Source organism: Plectropomus leopardus, chromosome 1, assembly GCF_026936395.1.
Source record: "Plectropomus leopardus strain MGB_pleo_1.0 chromosome 1, ASM2693639v1, whole genome shotgun sequence".
NCBI classification, from domain to species: Eukaryota; Metazoa; Chordata; class Actinopteri; order Perciformes; family Serranidae; genus Plectropomus; species Plectropomus leopardus.
The window spans coordinates 13,550,260-13,568,047 of NC_142176.1; the positions used below are offsets into that span (position 1 = coordinate 13,550,260).

A 17,788-nucleotide genomic window follows, 5' to 3' on the forward strand; every position below is an offset into this window, starting at 1 on the left:
TCAGGATTCATGTCACGTCTTCTGATCTTTGTTAGGGCCATCGAAATTGCTTTTTTAATGAATTCATCCGGACGGGCACGCTCAGTGAGACACATCTCTTAGATGATCAGTTGTTGAATATGAAAAAGAAAACATGGGAGGTACACAGTGGTTTAGAGAGTGTATGTTGTTTAGTTTTTGCCAGGGTTATGACATTCATGCATCTTCTGCTGCCTCAGTTAAGTAAATATCTTTTCAGCAAAGCTTCACATCCAGCTGAAATTTAAGAATATGTCCCTGATTTTTGATGGTTCACGGTTCAATTTAACAACACAAACACATTACGGACCTGCCAGTGTCTGTCTGGGAGAGACATGACAAGTCCCAGCTGCACTTTATTGTTACCTGACATGTAAGCAATTTTAGAAAGCACTAATGGACAAAGTGGTTCTGTGATGACAAACCTGTGATGAATTCTAGGTCTTCTTTACAGAGGTGTGGACTCAAGTCACTCAGTTCACAAATATGACAACTTTGGACTGGAAAAACATCAAAAGGACTAAAACACCAATGAATTTTGACTTCACTTGAACTTGAGCCTTTTGACCATCCTCCATATCCAAAGATTATAAATTGTCATTTAAAATTTGTGCCATGAATCAATTAATTTTCCTTTATTTAGTGAATCAACTCTTGTTATTTATTCTACTTTGTTTGAACCAATCGCAGCAGTCACATTACTGAGCGCCAATTGAAAGATCATTTGGTTTAAGTCAAAAAACTATGCCCAGACTAACAAAAACAAATTGTAGTGCGTAAAATGTGCTGGTCGAAAATTGTTGATGAAAACACAACTTCCAACTTCATTTGACATTTGAAGTTACACAATAAACCGTAAATTGGGGCTAATGTTAATGCTGTCGCCGAGATGTTAGCTTAACAGCTACGGTAGTTTTTCACAAAGTTGTTCAAACAACTAAATGCAATTTTTTTTAAAAATGCATTCATGGTTTTGTAAATTAAGTATTGGCATGGAATTTGTGGCTGAGCATATCATGATTTGATTAGGACTCAAAATTTAAAGTTTAGGACTTGAGACTAGTGACTTGCAAAACAATGACTTGACGTGAAGAAGGTAAATCAGCAGAGCTGAGATGCATTATGCCACGAGTTATTTTTGGGGCCATCAAAGCCATGAATGATACAAGTTTTGTTTTCTCTACATTTCCAAACATTAACAAATGTTTTGCCGCAGTGCAACGTCACGCATTATGATATGACCAATTTCTCTGACAGATATTCATTACATCATTAAGAAATGTGGTAGAAATTCATCCTCGACCACATCAACCACTCAATCTGAAGATTTAATGCCAATCCTGCACAAACAGTATATACAAAAATTTTGTATTTTTCCCATCAGTCACTGGAAGTTGACTGTCAAAGCATTTCGTTTTTCCAAGATCAGGGTACGTGTTAATGAATTGTGATGTGGCAGAGGATATGGAAGAAAAAGATAAAACATATTTGGTGCATTTGTTCCAAAAAGCTTCTTAAGGCCCCCGCCCCCCCATCATCATTTAAAAAGCATACTCAGGCCATTTAGTAGAATAATGGTAAAGGGTACCACAAAGTAATTTCCTGTACATATTACTACCATCTTGTGGTCAAATTCTTTTTTACATCTTAACTAAAAAAAACATCTCTTGCATCATCATATGTAAGCTTTGAAAATATACTGGATTTATCCACAGATGACAGTAACAGAGATAAACTAAAATTATATAATATAATTTCAACTGAAAATGTTCATTCTCATGTCTGGAACAAATTCCTAACAAAAGCCAAAGAATATCTTTATATGGCCTCCTAAATATTATTAAGGCTTACCTCCAGCTCATTTTGACTGTAACTGACATTTATTTTGTGTTGACAGCATTCAAAAATGAAATATATTTTTATCACTGTATGATTCTGGCCAAACAAATAAAATGGATCTATATGACTGCAGGCAGGTGGTAAAGATCCAACTCGATTTATTTCATTTGTTACTGAAAACCAGAAAAAAAGTTATGCAGTTTGATTCCATATGATTTGACAGCACTCTAAATAACTCCAACTTTATGTATAACTGAGCCACAACACTTGTCATGTTTCACACTGCGTAGGTTTACATGCACACTAATATTCCACTATTATTCCAAATATGTCAATATTTTAAATTTGATGCGGGTCATATAATCAGCATATGCTTTTTGAATATTTCAAATTAGCAAAAGTAGCATTTTCAGATTTAGACATGGGATATGCCAGTATTATCCTGTATTATTGGGTCATGTATATAGCGCACTCAGAATACGCGTCTCAGTTGGGATTTTTACTGCAGTTTGCAACATGCAACCTACGGTTGGCTCTGTGTGCGTGGTCATTAATACACTGTAAACAAACCAACTCACCAACAGTTTGCAAGACTGTGGGGTAGAGATGCATGCCCAAAAGAAAAGATCATATTTCAGGTCGGAAAGAGAAACACACCTACTAAAATATCATAACGCCACCTCTTCAAGAAGGGGGCAGAAGGGCTGAAAGAGAGCTTCCTTATTTTGACGTGATCAACGACATGTTAGGGCACGGTCATTGGAGTATGCATGGCTGCACATAAACATGGAATATGAAAAACAGTGAAGGAGGAATTTTGTCTTTTTCGGAATAAGGGCAAGAACCGGAATATTTTGTGCATGTACTTAAATCTGTCACGCTGATTTTTACTTTAAAAAAATCCAAGAAACCTATTACCTTGAAAAAATATAAGTAAATTTAACTATTAATCTTCATTTATGTTTACTTTACGTCTAATTTTGAAGTTATAAAAACTTAATAGTGACAACTGAAATTACTTGGTTCAGTAAAGTTGGTAACACTTAGAAGAACCAAGTTGGTGTGACTTAAGTTGATCATGACAGAGGATTTTGCCAGTGACTAGCTGACTAGTTTGCAACTAGTAAAATACAGATATATAGCACAGTCAATATAATATACTTAAGTTGCTAAAATTTAGAAAGACTGATTTGATTAAACTTGTCATTTTTAAGTTGCAAAAACTTTACAAAATTGAGTAAATATAACTACATTTTAAGTAAACCTAACAATTAGATAAAATATAAACATACATTCAAACTAACAGTTATATTTCATAAGATTTTTAAGGCTGGTTTCTTAGATTCTCAAAAATGTAAGTCAACTTGTCAGATTTTACAGTGTGTAAACACAGTCAATGTGTGTACTGACATCTTAGAAGCAAAGATTATTTGATCTGCTTAAGTTTTAGAGGGTGAATCTGATAGATGCAGTTCGATTATTGAATTGCCAGTAACATACTGATGAACAGTGGAGCAATGTAAGATACCATGTAGTGTTTTATAGTGTTGTTGCTCTACAGACGATACACCGACTTATGGTCTCTCACATTGATAACAGGACATTCAAATTCTGTGGTTTGGATCGAATTGTTGAAGTGAAACATTGTAAAAACAACAACCAGTACCTGTACGGCTGAGGGGGAAGTAAAGCTGCAGCGAGACCAGATCCCAGAGAGAAAGAGACAAACATAAAAGACTGTTTCCATCAGTACTGATGAGTCTTTGTAGTATTTCACATTAAAACCCAACACTGCAATGTGCAAAGTTAGGACAATATTAATACAATACCCACATGAGGTGATCAGACCAATACTGTAAGAGTGGTAATACTACGCATGCTTCGGAAATTTCTGCAACAGGTTTCAAATATAGTGTGGTCAAGCAGTCTCTCAAATTCAGGTTTAAAACTGTTCAAGCGATGATGATGATGACCAGTACAGCACTGAACCCACAGGTAAGCACAGGAGCCGTTCTTTAATTACTTCTCCGCTTAAATGGATTAAAGGGCCGGGTGACTCAGCTGTTGTTTCTATTAAAAACTTGCAGTCTGACAGTGTGGTTTAATTGTGGCACAGGAATAAATTGATGAAATCATCTGTTTCTTCCTTGCTCTCACTCATTCTGCATGCGCACACACACAGACACACACACACACAAACACACACACACACACACACACACACACACACACACACACACACACACACACACACAAACACACACACAAACACACACACACACACACACACACACACACAAGCACGCACTCGCACAGATTTCTTTGTGTTTCTCATCACCTCCATAGCAGATTCTACTATGGCAATGGGTGTTCTGTGCTTTTTGTTTTCCTCACAGTCCTCAGCATGTCCTGCTTCAGTTTGGTGCCTCTGATCACAGATCACATGGTAGTTTGAGGGGTCAAGTCTCACGTATGGTTACTGCTATTAGTTAACTGTCTCTTTGTGGGAGAGTCTCTTACTCTCTGGGCGACACAGTGAGTGTGGACAGGCACTCCACCTGGCAGGCACACCACGTCAGGCTCACTGAAGGTGTTGTGGCACAGGTGGCATCCTTTCTTTTCAGACACAAAGATTGGTTTCTTCCGGTCTTTCAACTGTGGAGAAAATACATTAGAGTTACAATGAGAAATGGGCACAAAGATAACACTGCAGATGCTAAAATTACATAATCTATTAGACAATAAATGCTAACTCTTCAACATCTTAAAAGCAAATAGATTTGTTGTGGCACATTACCACAGCATCAACATTTGCTGCCTCATCTAGATTTTTTTGGAGCTGCATATGGAGCAGCAAAGCACCAAGCACAGAGAAGGTGAAACTTAACCGTTTATTAATTCAAATTGCTTTCATACAGTTTTTGTGTCGTCTATTGTTTTTCCAGCCTACTTTAGATGAAACCAGCAGAGTTTCCATGGAAACCGCTCACCCTGCAGTCCAGTGCTGGGTCTAATCAGCAAAGAAAAGTTTGCTTTCACTCGCCTTTGCAGCGGTTGCTCCTCTAATCCGTCTATCTGATCTGATCAACTCTAATCGATCCAACCACCATCTGATCAAAAGGAAGTCTTCAAGTGTGATGATCAAACTGTTTGTGCCTCATTTTACAGCCCCAAACAACAACAACAAAAAAAGGCTGCTGAGGAACGAAGTCAAACTCACGAAGCTCATCAAGTTCTGCCAGAAAACATAGTAAAGGCTCAGTCAAGGGCTGCAAGTAGCAATTATTTTCATTTTTAATTAATCTGCAGAATATGTCCTAATTTATTTCATCAATAAAATGTCAGAAAAATCAACAAGCCCATGGAGATATATTCATTGTTTTTCCCAATTAAAACCCCAAATAAATTCAGCTTACTTTCATTTACAACACTAAAAAGTATCAAAGCTACTAATTTTAGAAGCTGGAACCATGACATTTTTGTTAGGACAAAAGATACGTAAACTATTAATAGATAACAGTAAAACATTCATTTCTAGTTGATTATTGATTAAACGACTAATCGATGCAGCCCTTGTTCAGTTGTTCATAATTTAACTAGTTTAGTTGGGATTACTTCTCCTGTTAGAGAAGTACTGATGAAAATCTAACTTCACCAACACCTCTGAGACAAACAGTAATTTCTCTTCATATTATCAGAATTATTACGTTAGATCTTTGAGAAACTGATGCTGTCTTGTCTTTTGAATAATAAAAAAAAGGTCATAATTCAATAAATAATGGTGTTGTACCATGCCCGTCAAACAACACATTAAACAAGGGTAGCAGTTAATTAAATAGGACTATTTCTTCTAACTGTATGTTTTTGTATTATGTTCTGTGTTTCTCACCCGGTCATGCAGCAGTTGAAGGTTTTCAGAGCGGGCTAGTCCCAGAGCAATGTGGGAGGTGCGGCAGGCGTGCATACTGGCCCTGACGACTCGACCCAGAAAGGGCCGCAGCAGTTGCAGTGACCAGCCGTCAGGGAGCATGCGCAGGACACGGACGGCATCAAACACCTCGCCGTGCCGATTCAGTAGGTCTACTGCCGCCATCTCCAGATCTCCACCTCCTGCTGCAGTCTGGGAATTTCCAGGAAGGTTCCCGTCTAGATACACCCCCAAGAGCAGGTGAAAAAGCTGCTGCCGGTAAGCAGAATCCCGACAAGAAGAGACCCAGACGCAGAAGGCCTCAGCAGACGAGTAGTCTCTCAGCTGGTGCACTAATATATGCAGCGCTTTGTCATGCTCCTCCAGTTTTCCGTGTAGTGTTGCACGCTCTAGCAGCAGTTGTTCACAGTTCTCCATCTTAGCTAAACAAAACAGAAGGACATGAAACATTGAGGCTCAAATCCTGCATGACTTTTTCTATCAATTAGTTTGGAAATTCCTTGATAGCAAACCAGAGCTACACTAAGACACCATTGCATAAGATGCTACAATCTGTTATACAATGTATTTTAAGTTTAAGATGACATGGATATGAGTTGTATATAACAATCTATACCTCATTACAACTAAATAAAAATCCATCTTCAAAGTGTTTGAAATGCTGTTTACACAAAAATAGAAAGATATGTCTAAAAAATAAATTATTTGTGTGTATCTTCAGAGTTGTTTCACCTAAAAGAAACTGTGCACGGTAAAGGTCGGACTCCCTGAGCAGAGCTTGGAGCCTCTCTCTTGCTCTAGCGAGCTGCTCCTCGTCTGTTGGCGACTCCGACAGCAGTAACAAAACTCTCTCCAGGTACAACACGGCCAGGTGTGTGTGGAATTTCTCTTTCTGCAGCCACGGACATAAAAGAATGCAAACTGAGTTCAATAAATGTTCCATAGGAAGGTGCTTTGAAAACAGAACAAAAAATGCATGAACAGTTGAACTAAAAAGACTGTGCTCACGTTTTTGCAATATTTAAAGAGTAACTTTACACAGGGCTCCCAAGGACCAAGAATAACAACTATTTTTCTTGCACCACTTGCCTAGCGATTTTCGGACATCTCAATCTCTACTGATACATAATTTCAGCTAGTGGGCATACATGGAGGGAGAGACACCACACGGGGAGTAAATAGAGAAATTAAAGTGTTGGTAAACTAAATGTCACATAGCTACAGAAAGGAGGATTACTGGAACCATTTCATAACACACAATAAAATTCCATTACTTTTCCAAAACTTTAAGTGATTTTTCCATAATTTTTCCAGGCCTGGAAAATGTGTTTGGGAAATTCCATGACTTTTCCAGGTTTTCAATGACCGTGGGAGCCCTGTTTATTTAGCAGGATTTTCAAACTGAGGATGTGCATGCCCTGCAGTGTAGATTGTGTAGATTGCGATGATTGTGATTGGCCCAGGTGTTAATATTTTTCTTGGCCCTCACCTCGGCCCAAACACATACGTGTGCTTATGTACACACTAACGGACACACACAACTGGGTTAAACTGGGCCTGCCAGGGCTCAGCTCTGGCACACAGGCTCTACCATGGGGCAGCTCTGCATATACTTTAAAGGTGATCTAAGTCACCCAGCTCACAGGTCAGGACTGTAGGAGGATGTCAGTGCTAACTTCTGACTCACTGTGTCTCATGTGACCAGTTTCATAGTCAGCATGTGGCAAACAGTGAGCCTGTTGCAGTCTCAGTACTTTGGGGAACTGATGCTGCAGGGAAAATCCTTTAATGATGCCTGCTACCCTGCAGCCAGAGACCTGAACCTCTCTCACCACAAAGCCACCGTAGATATTTTTATCCTATTTATTTTACCTTTATCCTTCTCTCCAGCACCAGGTGTTCCAGGTAGAGGAGCAGTGCCTGGCTGTGCTTCCCCAGATACGTGATGACATCATCGGGTTTCACTTCTGGCAGATCTTTCCTGGAAGGCCTCTTAGTAAAGATGTGGACACCTATCTATGAACAAAAAAAGAAAGGCTAGTTTTTTACAGTAGCTCTACCACTGCATGCAACATGTGAGAAAATGATGCAATATAAATTGTCATAAAAAATCCATTGTATTGCAAATAAGCAAATTTAATCCATCTCCTTCTGTTCAAGTCACACATTTATAGAGTTGCTTGCCAGTTTATATAAAGGGAACTCTATATGAACTCAGTACCTTCTTTTTATAAAATAAGGAACCGAAAAAATGAATTGTGAGAACCGTGAAGTGACGGATAACATCTCTGCTGCCATCTTGATGTCTTATGCACGACTGTTAAATTGTGACCATAAAGAACTGTTACGTGTTTTTACCTTTATATAGTCATGCTTATGCATTGTGGTTAAATGTGCATCTTTTAATGTCATTTTTTTAATTAGCAGTTGTTATGGTTTTGTCTTTTACCATCTGAAAATCCGCCATCTTGGCTAACTTGACTAACTAAATACATTTTATAAAAATGAAATGAATTTATTTTAAAAATCAACTTTGCATCTAGTTGACTGGCAGCAATAATCTTGACAGTTACATTTTTAAGGTCACTTATAGCTGTGGTAACCTACAGTGGGATCCTTCCGCAAGGCCCAGTCTGCATACTTCCATACAAGATCCAGGTTGGAGCAGGAGCAGAGAAAGTCCACGATGTACTCATAAAGGTCAGATCTCGTGGAGTCCTGCAGATCTCCATCGACCACACGAATCCACAACTGCCAGAAAAAATTAAAGAGGGAATATGTTAAATTTCTAAACATAATGTTGATGCTGATTCTAAAGTGAGAAACTGTTTTGGTGTACATACCTGAAGTGCTGCTGAATCCTGACCATTATAATGATAGAGCAGCCCAAGTGCAAAATATCTAGGAGGGAAAAAATGTAATTGGCTTGATTAAACTGGACACATTATCAAAGCTTTACCAGGTGGTAGTTAATGAGTATTCACCCAACAAGTCCCACCTTCTGCTAATTACTGCAGTTTTAGGGCCCTGACACACCAAGCTGATGGTCAGTTGCGATCAATGTCGGGCCATTGGTGAGTATCTGTCACCCTAGTTTTTGCGGTACGTCCCACACTGTTGGCTGTTTGTCGGCGCCATAGCAGAGCCAGCAGTGAGTGAAATTTCTCTGATTGGCAGTTCAGTTCAGTGCATTATATGAGAAACAGAAGTGAGGAAAACAAACTACTGAAGTAAAGAAGGTGTGAAATCGTCAAAACAAACACGCAATATGAGCAGAAACTGTTACTTGAAATATTGTTCGCTCGAGCACGGTAAATATCCGACACAACAGTCGGCCTTTATCGCCTCTAGTTCTTTGATGTCAGCTTGGTGTATCTGGGCTTTGGAGTTTGATGTGACATAATCAAATTGAGACAACCAATTTACCCTTATCACAAAATGTGCTGTTTCAGCTTCAATGTGTTTGTTTGTCCATTTCAATAATAGCACCTCTACAGATGAGAAGGCTTTTGAGAAGTGGAGACTACAAAATGTCTCTGTGTGTTAAAATGTAGTGATTTTCTGTGTTTTTCCACATATGATCATTTGTATTGACTTATTCTTAAAAAGTAGAAACTCAAAACCAAAAATAATAGTATACACACTTGTGATATTTCTCCAGCCACGGGATGCTGTCTGTTAGTAGGCAGGAATTGTCTGAAGCTAGCAGGTCTAGAAGGCTGTCATGATCCTGTTCAGCATACAGCTTTAACAGCGCTGTGTCCACGTCCTCTCTGCAGCCATTTGCCACTTCTGTGCTTCGTACCTGTGTTTAGTGATGGAGGAAAACATTTAATACATATACACTTAGAACTTCTGACAAGTGAGCTCACTGCGAAATTCTGAGAATTATTCTTTTTTTATTCCATTTACCTCCCCCAAATAAGTGATAAGAAATTTCTTGCATCGCAGCACTTTCTCCTGGTCGCCTTGTGCCAGGTGGTTGAGATCTGCAAACTCGTGTAGAGGAGGGTGGCAGCGTGTGAATGTAGAGGAAGCTGGCAGCAGCAGTGGGTAAAGAGATATCAGCTCCCGCACATCCAGCTGACCCTTCCTGCAAACATAAAAGTGAGAAATAAAAAATTGCAAAAGAGTGACACAATCAAGGACTAAAAGCCAGAAACTAGTAAGCAGTTACAGAATGCACACAGTGCATCGTTGCTGCATAGTCGTCATTATTCGTTATGAGTAGTAGAAAATGTTTTTGTCACTGTGTATTGGTATTGCAGAAAATTACACATTAGAGGAAATGTGGATTTCCTGGGGAAACACTGGGCTAGACAGTACTTGCAAGACTCAAGCCACTTACATTTTAATCCCCACACAAAACAAAGCAGTCATGGAGCAAATCAAACTCAAACCGACTCAAAATCTTACCTGAAGTGTTCTTTTGCTTCTAGAAACTGTAGTTGGCCAAACTGTATGAAACCTGCCTGCTGAAGAATTCTTTTGTGCAAAATCTGTACATGAAGAAAGTGACAATAAAGGAGACAATTGTGTTTTTTAGTCCAGCATCTCATATTAAAACACCTCAGCTTGAAAAAACTTATCAAATTATCACAGATTTTTAATAATAGTATTATCATTGTATGTGCTATGAATAACACACATTGTCATCTTTTCAACCATATAGCCAAAACAACACACTATTTGTTACCTGGTACTTGTCTTTGGGAATATTTTGCTGTGCTCCCTCTGTGAGGATGAGTGCCTCCTCCACTCTGTGACTGGCCAGTAAGTCCTGGATCTGTCTCTCCAGCGGCAGGGGGACGAGGACATACACAGCCTTAGTGGAGGCCAGGATGACCTTTCCTAAAAACACAAAACAATCACAGGTCAAAACTTCAACACTTAAGGCCACTACTACACAAAGTGATGTCACATTAGGCTTTTTTAAACAACCTACAGACTCTGCTTCATCTTAATCCTGTGGTTTACACATCTTTGAAAAAATATTGTCGAGTTTCTGTCGGGTTTGAGCCTCAATGCCTGCTTGAACTCGACTTGGAATAGATAACAACAGAAGAGGCAGGACATCTCATTCACTCTTATCCTTCATTAATTGGGATGATGATCATTGAAATATGAGTGTTAGGTTGAAAACCTCAAAGAAAAGGAATAACAAACCTTCAGATTGAAAGAAAATGCAACTTTTTTAGTTTATGGCTTAACAAATATTGGTTGACGGCGCACAAAAGCCTTCATGTGTCCAGCTTTAGTTGCTTATCAGCTGTTGAACTGGAAGACTCTCTGTAAAAGGAAAATGTTGCTTGAGCTTCAGATCCCATTAAGAATTAAAACCCCAGGGTGCAGCTCTCCAGGGATATCAGACTCTCTGTGCTGAAAGCTTTTGGTTTCTCAATCCAGCTAGCCAAAACAGTAACTCTTTACATCCCTGGACTATTTAATAACAAAAGCCTGTTTTCCATTTTCAATTTTCAGGGAATTGTGTGCGATAAGGAATCACTTGACAGTTATAGACACATTATTTATCTCCATTTTCCATTACATATATGGCAAGGATAATTTACTACGAGTCTGAAGATGGAAAATAAGCTCTGGGGGAGCCGAGTTATACAGAAGTGACCTCTGTAGCCTAAATCTTTTCCTAATTTACACAAATAATGGCAAAACTTCATGCACATTAATAAGATAATCACTCCTGATTTCTTTTGAGAAAAGTTGGTTTGATTCCAAGACGTAGGATGAAAATCCTTTAGAAAACAAAAGTATGTGGAGGATACCTTCAAAGTCTTGCAGAATGTGTCCATCCCTGAATGAAAGTGTCTGTTTCAGCTGCTGGTCCAACATGCTATGGATGGTGATGAAGCTTTCATCTAAAGCCACCACGTACGGAAAACACACAGCAGCACCAATCACGCTCTCTGACCAGTTGACTGGAGCGCGCTGAGATACCCCTTCTGCATTGGCAAACATTCCTGGAAGGGGATGAGGAGAGAGAATTTTATAGTTTATTTTTGGGCTTTTATGCCTTTAATGTATAGGAAAGACTTGGCGTAAAAGGGGGCGAGAGAGAGAGAGAGAGAGGGGGCGACATGCAGCAAAGGGCCGAAGCCGGAATCAAACTCGCGGCTGCTGTGGCGAGGACACAACCTCTGTACATGGGGTGCCTGCTCTAGCCACAGAGCCATTGGATGCCCTAGGACAGAGATGCCTAATGCAAACCACTCAAGAAACACACCAGCAGTGGTGAAGTGTGGGCTGCAGTAGCTTACAATGCAATATCAATGGAAAGCTGCAGGAGCCTCTCTGCACTGTGGCTATTTGAATCTGTAGCAAAGTGCAGCTAAACTTTAAGTTGGGGATAATTTAACCTTGGAGGCAAAATGTGTCCAGAGAAGATCAGTAGCAATCAGTCCTGTGACTCCTGTGACTCTTCCTGCCCAAAAAGCATGAACGTGGCTCCCAGCTGCAGAAAGCATAATAATTGTGGCGGGACGCACTTTGTGGCTGATAAGTGTGTTTTCGGCGCAAGTCAAGAAATGTCAAAATGTTTCAAAAGCACAAAGACTACCACCAAAGAAACACAGAGAATGCACATAGGCCGTAAAATAATACTGAAGTTAGCCTGATTCAACAATTCATATGATGCATTTTAAATCAACCAGCAAGTGCTAAGGGGGGCAGGAAGAGGGAGGAGACCATTATGGCAGTCTGAACTAGGAGCAGGACAATCAAAATATTATCGAAATCGCAACATTCACAACATACCATTATGAATGAAGCTTTGTGGTGCTACAGAGATTCCCTGGCCTATAAATCATATTCCAGATGTGAGGGAACATGCTTGTTGGGTGTTAACCCCAGCAAAAGTCACATCATCATTGTTTTATGATTTTTTTTTCAGTGAAATTGAAATGCAAAAATGACCGTTGCCACTAAATATTCGAGTCATATCTCAATCAAAATATCGGTCACAATAATCGCAATACGGCTGTTTTTGCATATCGTGCAGCTTGAGTCCAAATGGAAAGTGGACATTTGTGCCAAATTTAAGGAAACTCCCTCAAGGCCATCTTCAGATATAATTCGTTCAAATTAGACAAATAAGGTCACAGAGAACTTGACCTATGAACACCAAATTCTAATCAGATCATTGTTAAGTCTAAGTGAATGTTTTACGCTTAATTTAAAGAAATACCCTCAAGGTGTTGAGATATCGTGTTCACAAGAATGAGACAGATAAGGGCACAGTGACCTTGAACTTTGACCTTTGACCACCAAAATCTAATTAGCTCATCCTTGAGTCCAGGTAAATGTTTACACTAAATATGAAGAAATTCCCTAAAGGCGTTCTTGAGACAACGCGTTCACAAGAATGGGCGGGACATACGTACAGACATCCTGAAAACATAATGCCCCTTTGCGCCCGTTTCACTCGTAATTTAGAGCCAACAACCACATGCCAAGAAAAAATATTCACAACTTTGTAAATTACATTTAATTCTTTTTAGTACCTTCAGAGGCCTTTTTGGAGGAACTGAATTTAACGCGCTAACATTTAAGACTTTTACAGACTTACCGAGACCACCAGGTGCTGCTAAGAGGAACTCCTCCCTGCCGATCCTCTTCACAATGGGTCTCCTCTCTTCACTGTTGTAAGGAAACAGGTCTTGGGAGGCTCCGGTGTTGTAGTTCAGAATCATGTACTGTGTACCGAGGGCCAGGCACAAGAAGTAACCATCAACACTGACAGCACACGGCTGCTCGGGAGTGGTCACCTCTTTGACCAGCTGCACTCTGTCCTCATACACCATGTAAATCTGCACTGTCCGCCGCTTGGAGGAGAGCACGCCCATTTCCACACAGAATGGATCCCCGTTCACCGGGTTCTCGTTAATGCAGAACGATGTCACGCCTCTGATCTTGGCTCCCCCTCCTGCCGCCGAGGGCACGGTCTCCAGTGTAACCATGTCAACCAGGAACACTATTCCATCGCAAAGCACTATCAGACGCTCCAACGCGGAGGCTGCGCGCAGCTCAGCAACTGGCTTCTTGAGGCCCAGGTATTTGTGCAGCAGCTTTTGAGCCGAGTAACTGAGTTTCCCTTTGGAGGAAGTGACCTCGTCCAGCAGGAAGTGGTGAATGAAGCAGTCATTGGTGCCCATGTACAAGTGCTTTCCACAGCATTCGATGCACTCAATGTTGATGCGAGCCTTGTCGCCCATGAGGAGATCTCGCTCCACAGCGGGGACAAGCTCAAAAGCCTTCACACTCATCTCAGCCAAGGCATCTACACTGCAGGATACAAACGAGACAGGCATCAACAACACATCAATAACACATTATTAAGTTACTGGCAGTCCATAAATAGGATATACTGAAGCATGGGCGTGTCTCTCATTCACAACAAACTCTGGATGTGTTATTTTTTGTGTGTGAGAGCACAAAATGAAAAACAAAGCTCCCAAATTTTCAACATCTTAAGGTTTTAAGTGTTTTTAGGGGCAAAACATTATTAGGGTTCTTTAAGCTGAAGGCAAGTTAAATTTCAGAGTTTTTGTAATGCCACTCTGCATTAAATTTAAGATGAATTTTGCAATAACCCAAATTGAAATAAAATTAATTATGATAATAATAAAAAAAATGTTAAAAAAATCATGCAGTATTTTTGGGGGAAAATTACAGATGTTATCTGTATTATTTTGATACACTTTAAAAGGCAACATTAGAAAAAAAAATTGTTATGCAATTGTTCATTCATTTGTTTCACATTAACAGCTGTTAAATTATCTGTTGTTTTTTGCTTGTTGCTGTTGGTTTTTAATTATTGGAGGGTAAAATGAACTTTCATCTATCTTTGTGAAATGAAATTAAACACCCAGAACAAAAGAAAGAATAAAAATTCAGACACTCTTACTTCTTATATCTTAGCATTTTAACAACTTTTGAAAGATTGATTCAAGACTTTTAAAAAACAATTAAGCCCTTGTTTTTAGATCACTGAATTGTATGCTTTTTAAGACTATTTAAGTTCCCTTTGAGTTTCTGAACCAGAGTGAATTATCCTGTGACTGGTACCGTCTATACGTCTGTTTTATTTAGTGTGAACTTAATATGTGTTAATGACCTCATGTTTGTGTTATAAAAAGGAAAAAATAAAGTTTAAAAAAAAAAAAAAGACTATTTAAGTTCCCCTTGGTAAATCTATCATTTTGGGCTCTGGGAACTGACAAATATTTCTCTAAATTTTCTTCAATTTTATTGATCAAACGATTAACAACTTAATAAAATGAAGAGGCTAGTTAGCAGCTTTATATATAAATTCACCAGCTCACAGAAGTAAATTGACACTTAGTTAAGATCCAGCAGTGTGCCTTTAGCTGTGGCATGATTACAATACATGTTTACATATTAGACATTTGACTTAGCTCAGGGTGTGCTCAGGACGTAGCACCTGCATATGAGACTTGCATGTTTACTAAGGTTAGCTTTATCTTCTGACATATATGAATACATTAATAAGTGTTTTATGTTCCTTTTATTTTGTTCTATCTTGTCACTGTGTGTAATGCAAGTACAGTCTTGTACACCTACATATGGGTTGGGCACTCAAGGGTGTGTGACACTATCACAGAAACACTACTTATGTCCTAACCATGGTGATATTCACACATATATCTGTTGATATCCAAGCCACTGGAGTGTTTTTCTTCTGTAATAACTGTTAAAGATCTATTAAATGTGTCTTGTTATGGCTACTGTCTGAGCTCCTTCCCTACCATTTGCAGCTTTACCAAAATGTCCTGTGTTATATCTTGAAGCAAGGTTACTGGTTTTTCCTGAAGCTGAGTCTTGTTGTGGTTTATTTTCAACAGTTCTGGCAAACATTAGCTCACAGACTCTCATGTAACGTTGCTACATTGATGATAGCTTAAGACGTTGACGCTAGTACATCCACAGAGGCTAACGGCAATAAAAAACAACAACATTTAAAGATGAACACGTGCTAAACTGTAGGTAGAGTATCTTATTAAGTAGGCTTGGGTAGATCTAGCACGAGCAGAAGTCTAATTTGATCATATTTCTGTGGCTTCTGGGCCAGCTAGCTTGCTAGGCTAACGTTAGCTTAAACAGCCCAGTTGCCATTGCTAGCAAACTAACTAACGATGAGCTACATTTTCAGTGCTGCCAAATAAAGGTTTATTAGTAATGTGCCTCACGGGTTGTCTGTGTTAAGAAATGCAGAGAGTTTGCAGCCGGCCTCTCCTTTCTTGAGATGATGCTCTGCGCATTAACTTCCTCCCTGGTTCCTTCTGAAGCTGTTAGCGTTAGCGAGCATACCTACCGCTGCAGACAGCTCAGGACGGCAGGCCGGGGACCACCACGCACAGGCGAGCCTCTCTACGCCGAGAACAGCGGCCACGACATGTATTTACAGTGACACATTAATACAGCCATGGTGCCTCGTTCGGCACCGCACCGACAGCTGGAAGATACGGCTGTGATGGCAGCGTTATTGGGTCTTCCTCGTCCAGCGTAAAACACCGCCCATTTGCGCTGAACTCCTGCTGGCTGCAGGTGATACTGGGGTGCGTTCAAGACCCACTAGCAAGGGGCAGAGATGTTTGATTTCTAACACATTTCAAACTGACTTCTTAAATATGTAAAAAATAAAATAAAATAAAATAAAAAAAACACTAATATTAATATTACTACTACTAATAATAACAGCAGCAACAACAACAACAACAACAACAACATACTAATAACAATAATAATAATAAACAATAGACATGTTTGTAATATCATCATTAAGTATAAATGTTTATTTAATCAGGCAAATCCCATTGAGATCTAATTTTCAAGAGAGACCTGAGTACATAAATAAAGGTAGTACATAGAATAATTTAAAATGTACAACATCAATCATTGTGCATAAAAAATATGAAATATATTTTTTAAAGTAGTAAAGACCAAATAAAGCAATATAGTAAAATAAGAAGTCAATTTAAACAAGTTTAAAAAAAAAAAAAAAAGAAAGAAAAACCAAAACATACAGTCATAGTTAAACCAGTCAGAGTTTTGATTACATTTCTGAACTGACCCATTGGAACCAAGTAAAAGTACTCATTCCACACACTGTAGAAATACTCTGTTACAAGTAGTACTTTCTTTTCATTTATTTTTAATAGGTTTATAGGCCATCATTATCCTCAGTGCTACAAATATTTTTTTTCTTGAGCCTCCTTAAAGTTAGTTGACTTTTTCCATTTCAGGCGACAGAAATATATACAATGAACAAAAATTCAAACGTAACATTTTTGTTAGAGCTTGGGTTGCAGAATGGCCGTTTCAAAATTATAGTATCACTGGATTGTAGTGATTGATGCATTAATGTGTTTATCACTTTAATGCTGCGGCTGGAAATGATGGGGCCAGTTACCTTTTATATATGAAGTAGTTGTACTCACCAGAATCAATGAAGTTGTATCTTAACCTGTACCACTGCATCGTAATTACTACTTTTATTTACACTTTGCATTATTAATTAAAACCCACAAAGGAATTAAAATAATTATTTAATACATTTATAAATATTATTGGAGGAAAATGAACGCGCGCGCGCACACACACACACACACACACACACACACACACACACACACACACACACACACACACACAAACTTCAGTATGTATTAGTAGTTTAATTTATTAAGTTATTTAGTACACTGTCACTTAATTGTACGCTGCTGGACCCGAATTACTAGTTTCGTTTAACTCGTGTCCACACGTACAGAATGACAATAAAATGAACCTTGAACTTTATTTATTCATTTATTTATTCATCTACTTACTTATTTATTTATTACTTGTGACTTACGAGTTGAATTTTGTGAGCGAGTGAAATTTGAAGTTGTTCTGCTCAGTAGAAATTGATGTCGTGATTTTATTTAATGTTTTATAGAAACAAAAACAAACACAGTGACTGGCTGTAAA

General features: G+C 38.9%; 1 protein-coding gene across 3 annotated transcripts; it reads right to left on the minus strand.

Annotated features, from left to right (window-relative positions):
- Positions 1 to 1,998: 1,998 nt before the first annotated feature.
- tgfbrap1 (transforming growth factor, beta receptor associated protein 1) lies at positions 1,999 to 16,385 on the minus strand. 3 transcript variants are annotated; one of them, XM_042492463.2, is made up of 13 exons: positions 16,134 to 16,385; positions 13,368 to 14,078; positions 11,569 to 11,763; positions 10,482 to 10,636; positions 10,202 to 10,284; positions 9,698 to 9,878; positions 9,430 to 9,590; positions 8,629 to 8,686; positions 8,393 to 8,536; positions 7,658 to 7,801; positions 6,518 to 6,677; positions 5,747 to 6,207; positions 1,999 to 4,512 (listed from the first exon to the last, which is right to left on the minus strand). In XM_042492463.2, the coding sequence occupies exons 2-13, from the start codon at positions 14,062 to 14,064 to the stop codon at positions 4,324 to 4,326; spliced, it is 2,628 nt and encodes an 875-aa protein (XP_042348397.1). In that variant the 5' UTR covers positions 14,065 to 14,078; positions 16,134 to 16,385; the 3' UTR covers positions 1,999 to 4,323. The 3 variants fall into 3 exon arrangements, with proteins under 3 accessions (XP_042348397.1, XP_087932050.1, XP_042348389.1); XM_088075924.1 differs by having other exon boundaries at positions 13,368 to 14,083; positions 16,130 to 16,385; XM_042492455.2 differs by having other exon boundaries at positions 13,368 to 14,083; positions 16,134 to 16,384.
- Between the last annotated feature and the right edge of the window lie 1,403 nt (positions 16,386 to 17,788).

Excerpts from the sequence above, each read along its gene's own strand:
- tgfbrap1 (XM_042492463.2), bottom strand. The coding sequence starts at position 14,064 with ATGAGTGTGAAGGCTTTTGAGCTTGTCCCCGCTGTGGAGCGAGATCTC. Across the intron at positions 8,687-9,429 it reads TGGCTGGAGAAATATCACAA|ATATTTTGCACTTGGGCTGC; the intron begins GTGTGTATACTA and ends TTTCCCTCCTAG. Across the intron at positions 7,802-8,392 it reads CCTTGCGGAAGGATCCCACT|ATAGGTGTCCACATCTTTAC; the intron begins GTAGGTTACCAC and ends TTTTGTTCATAG.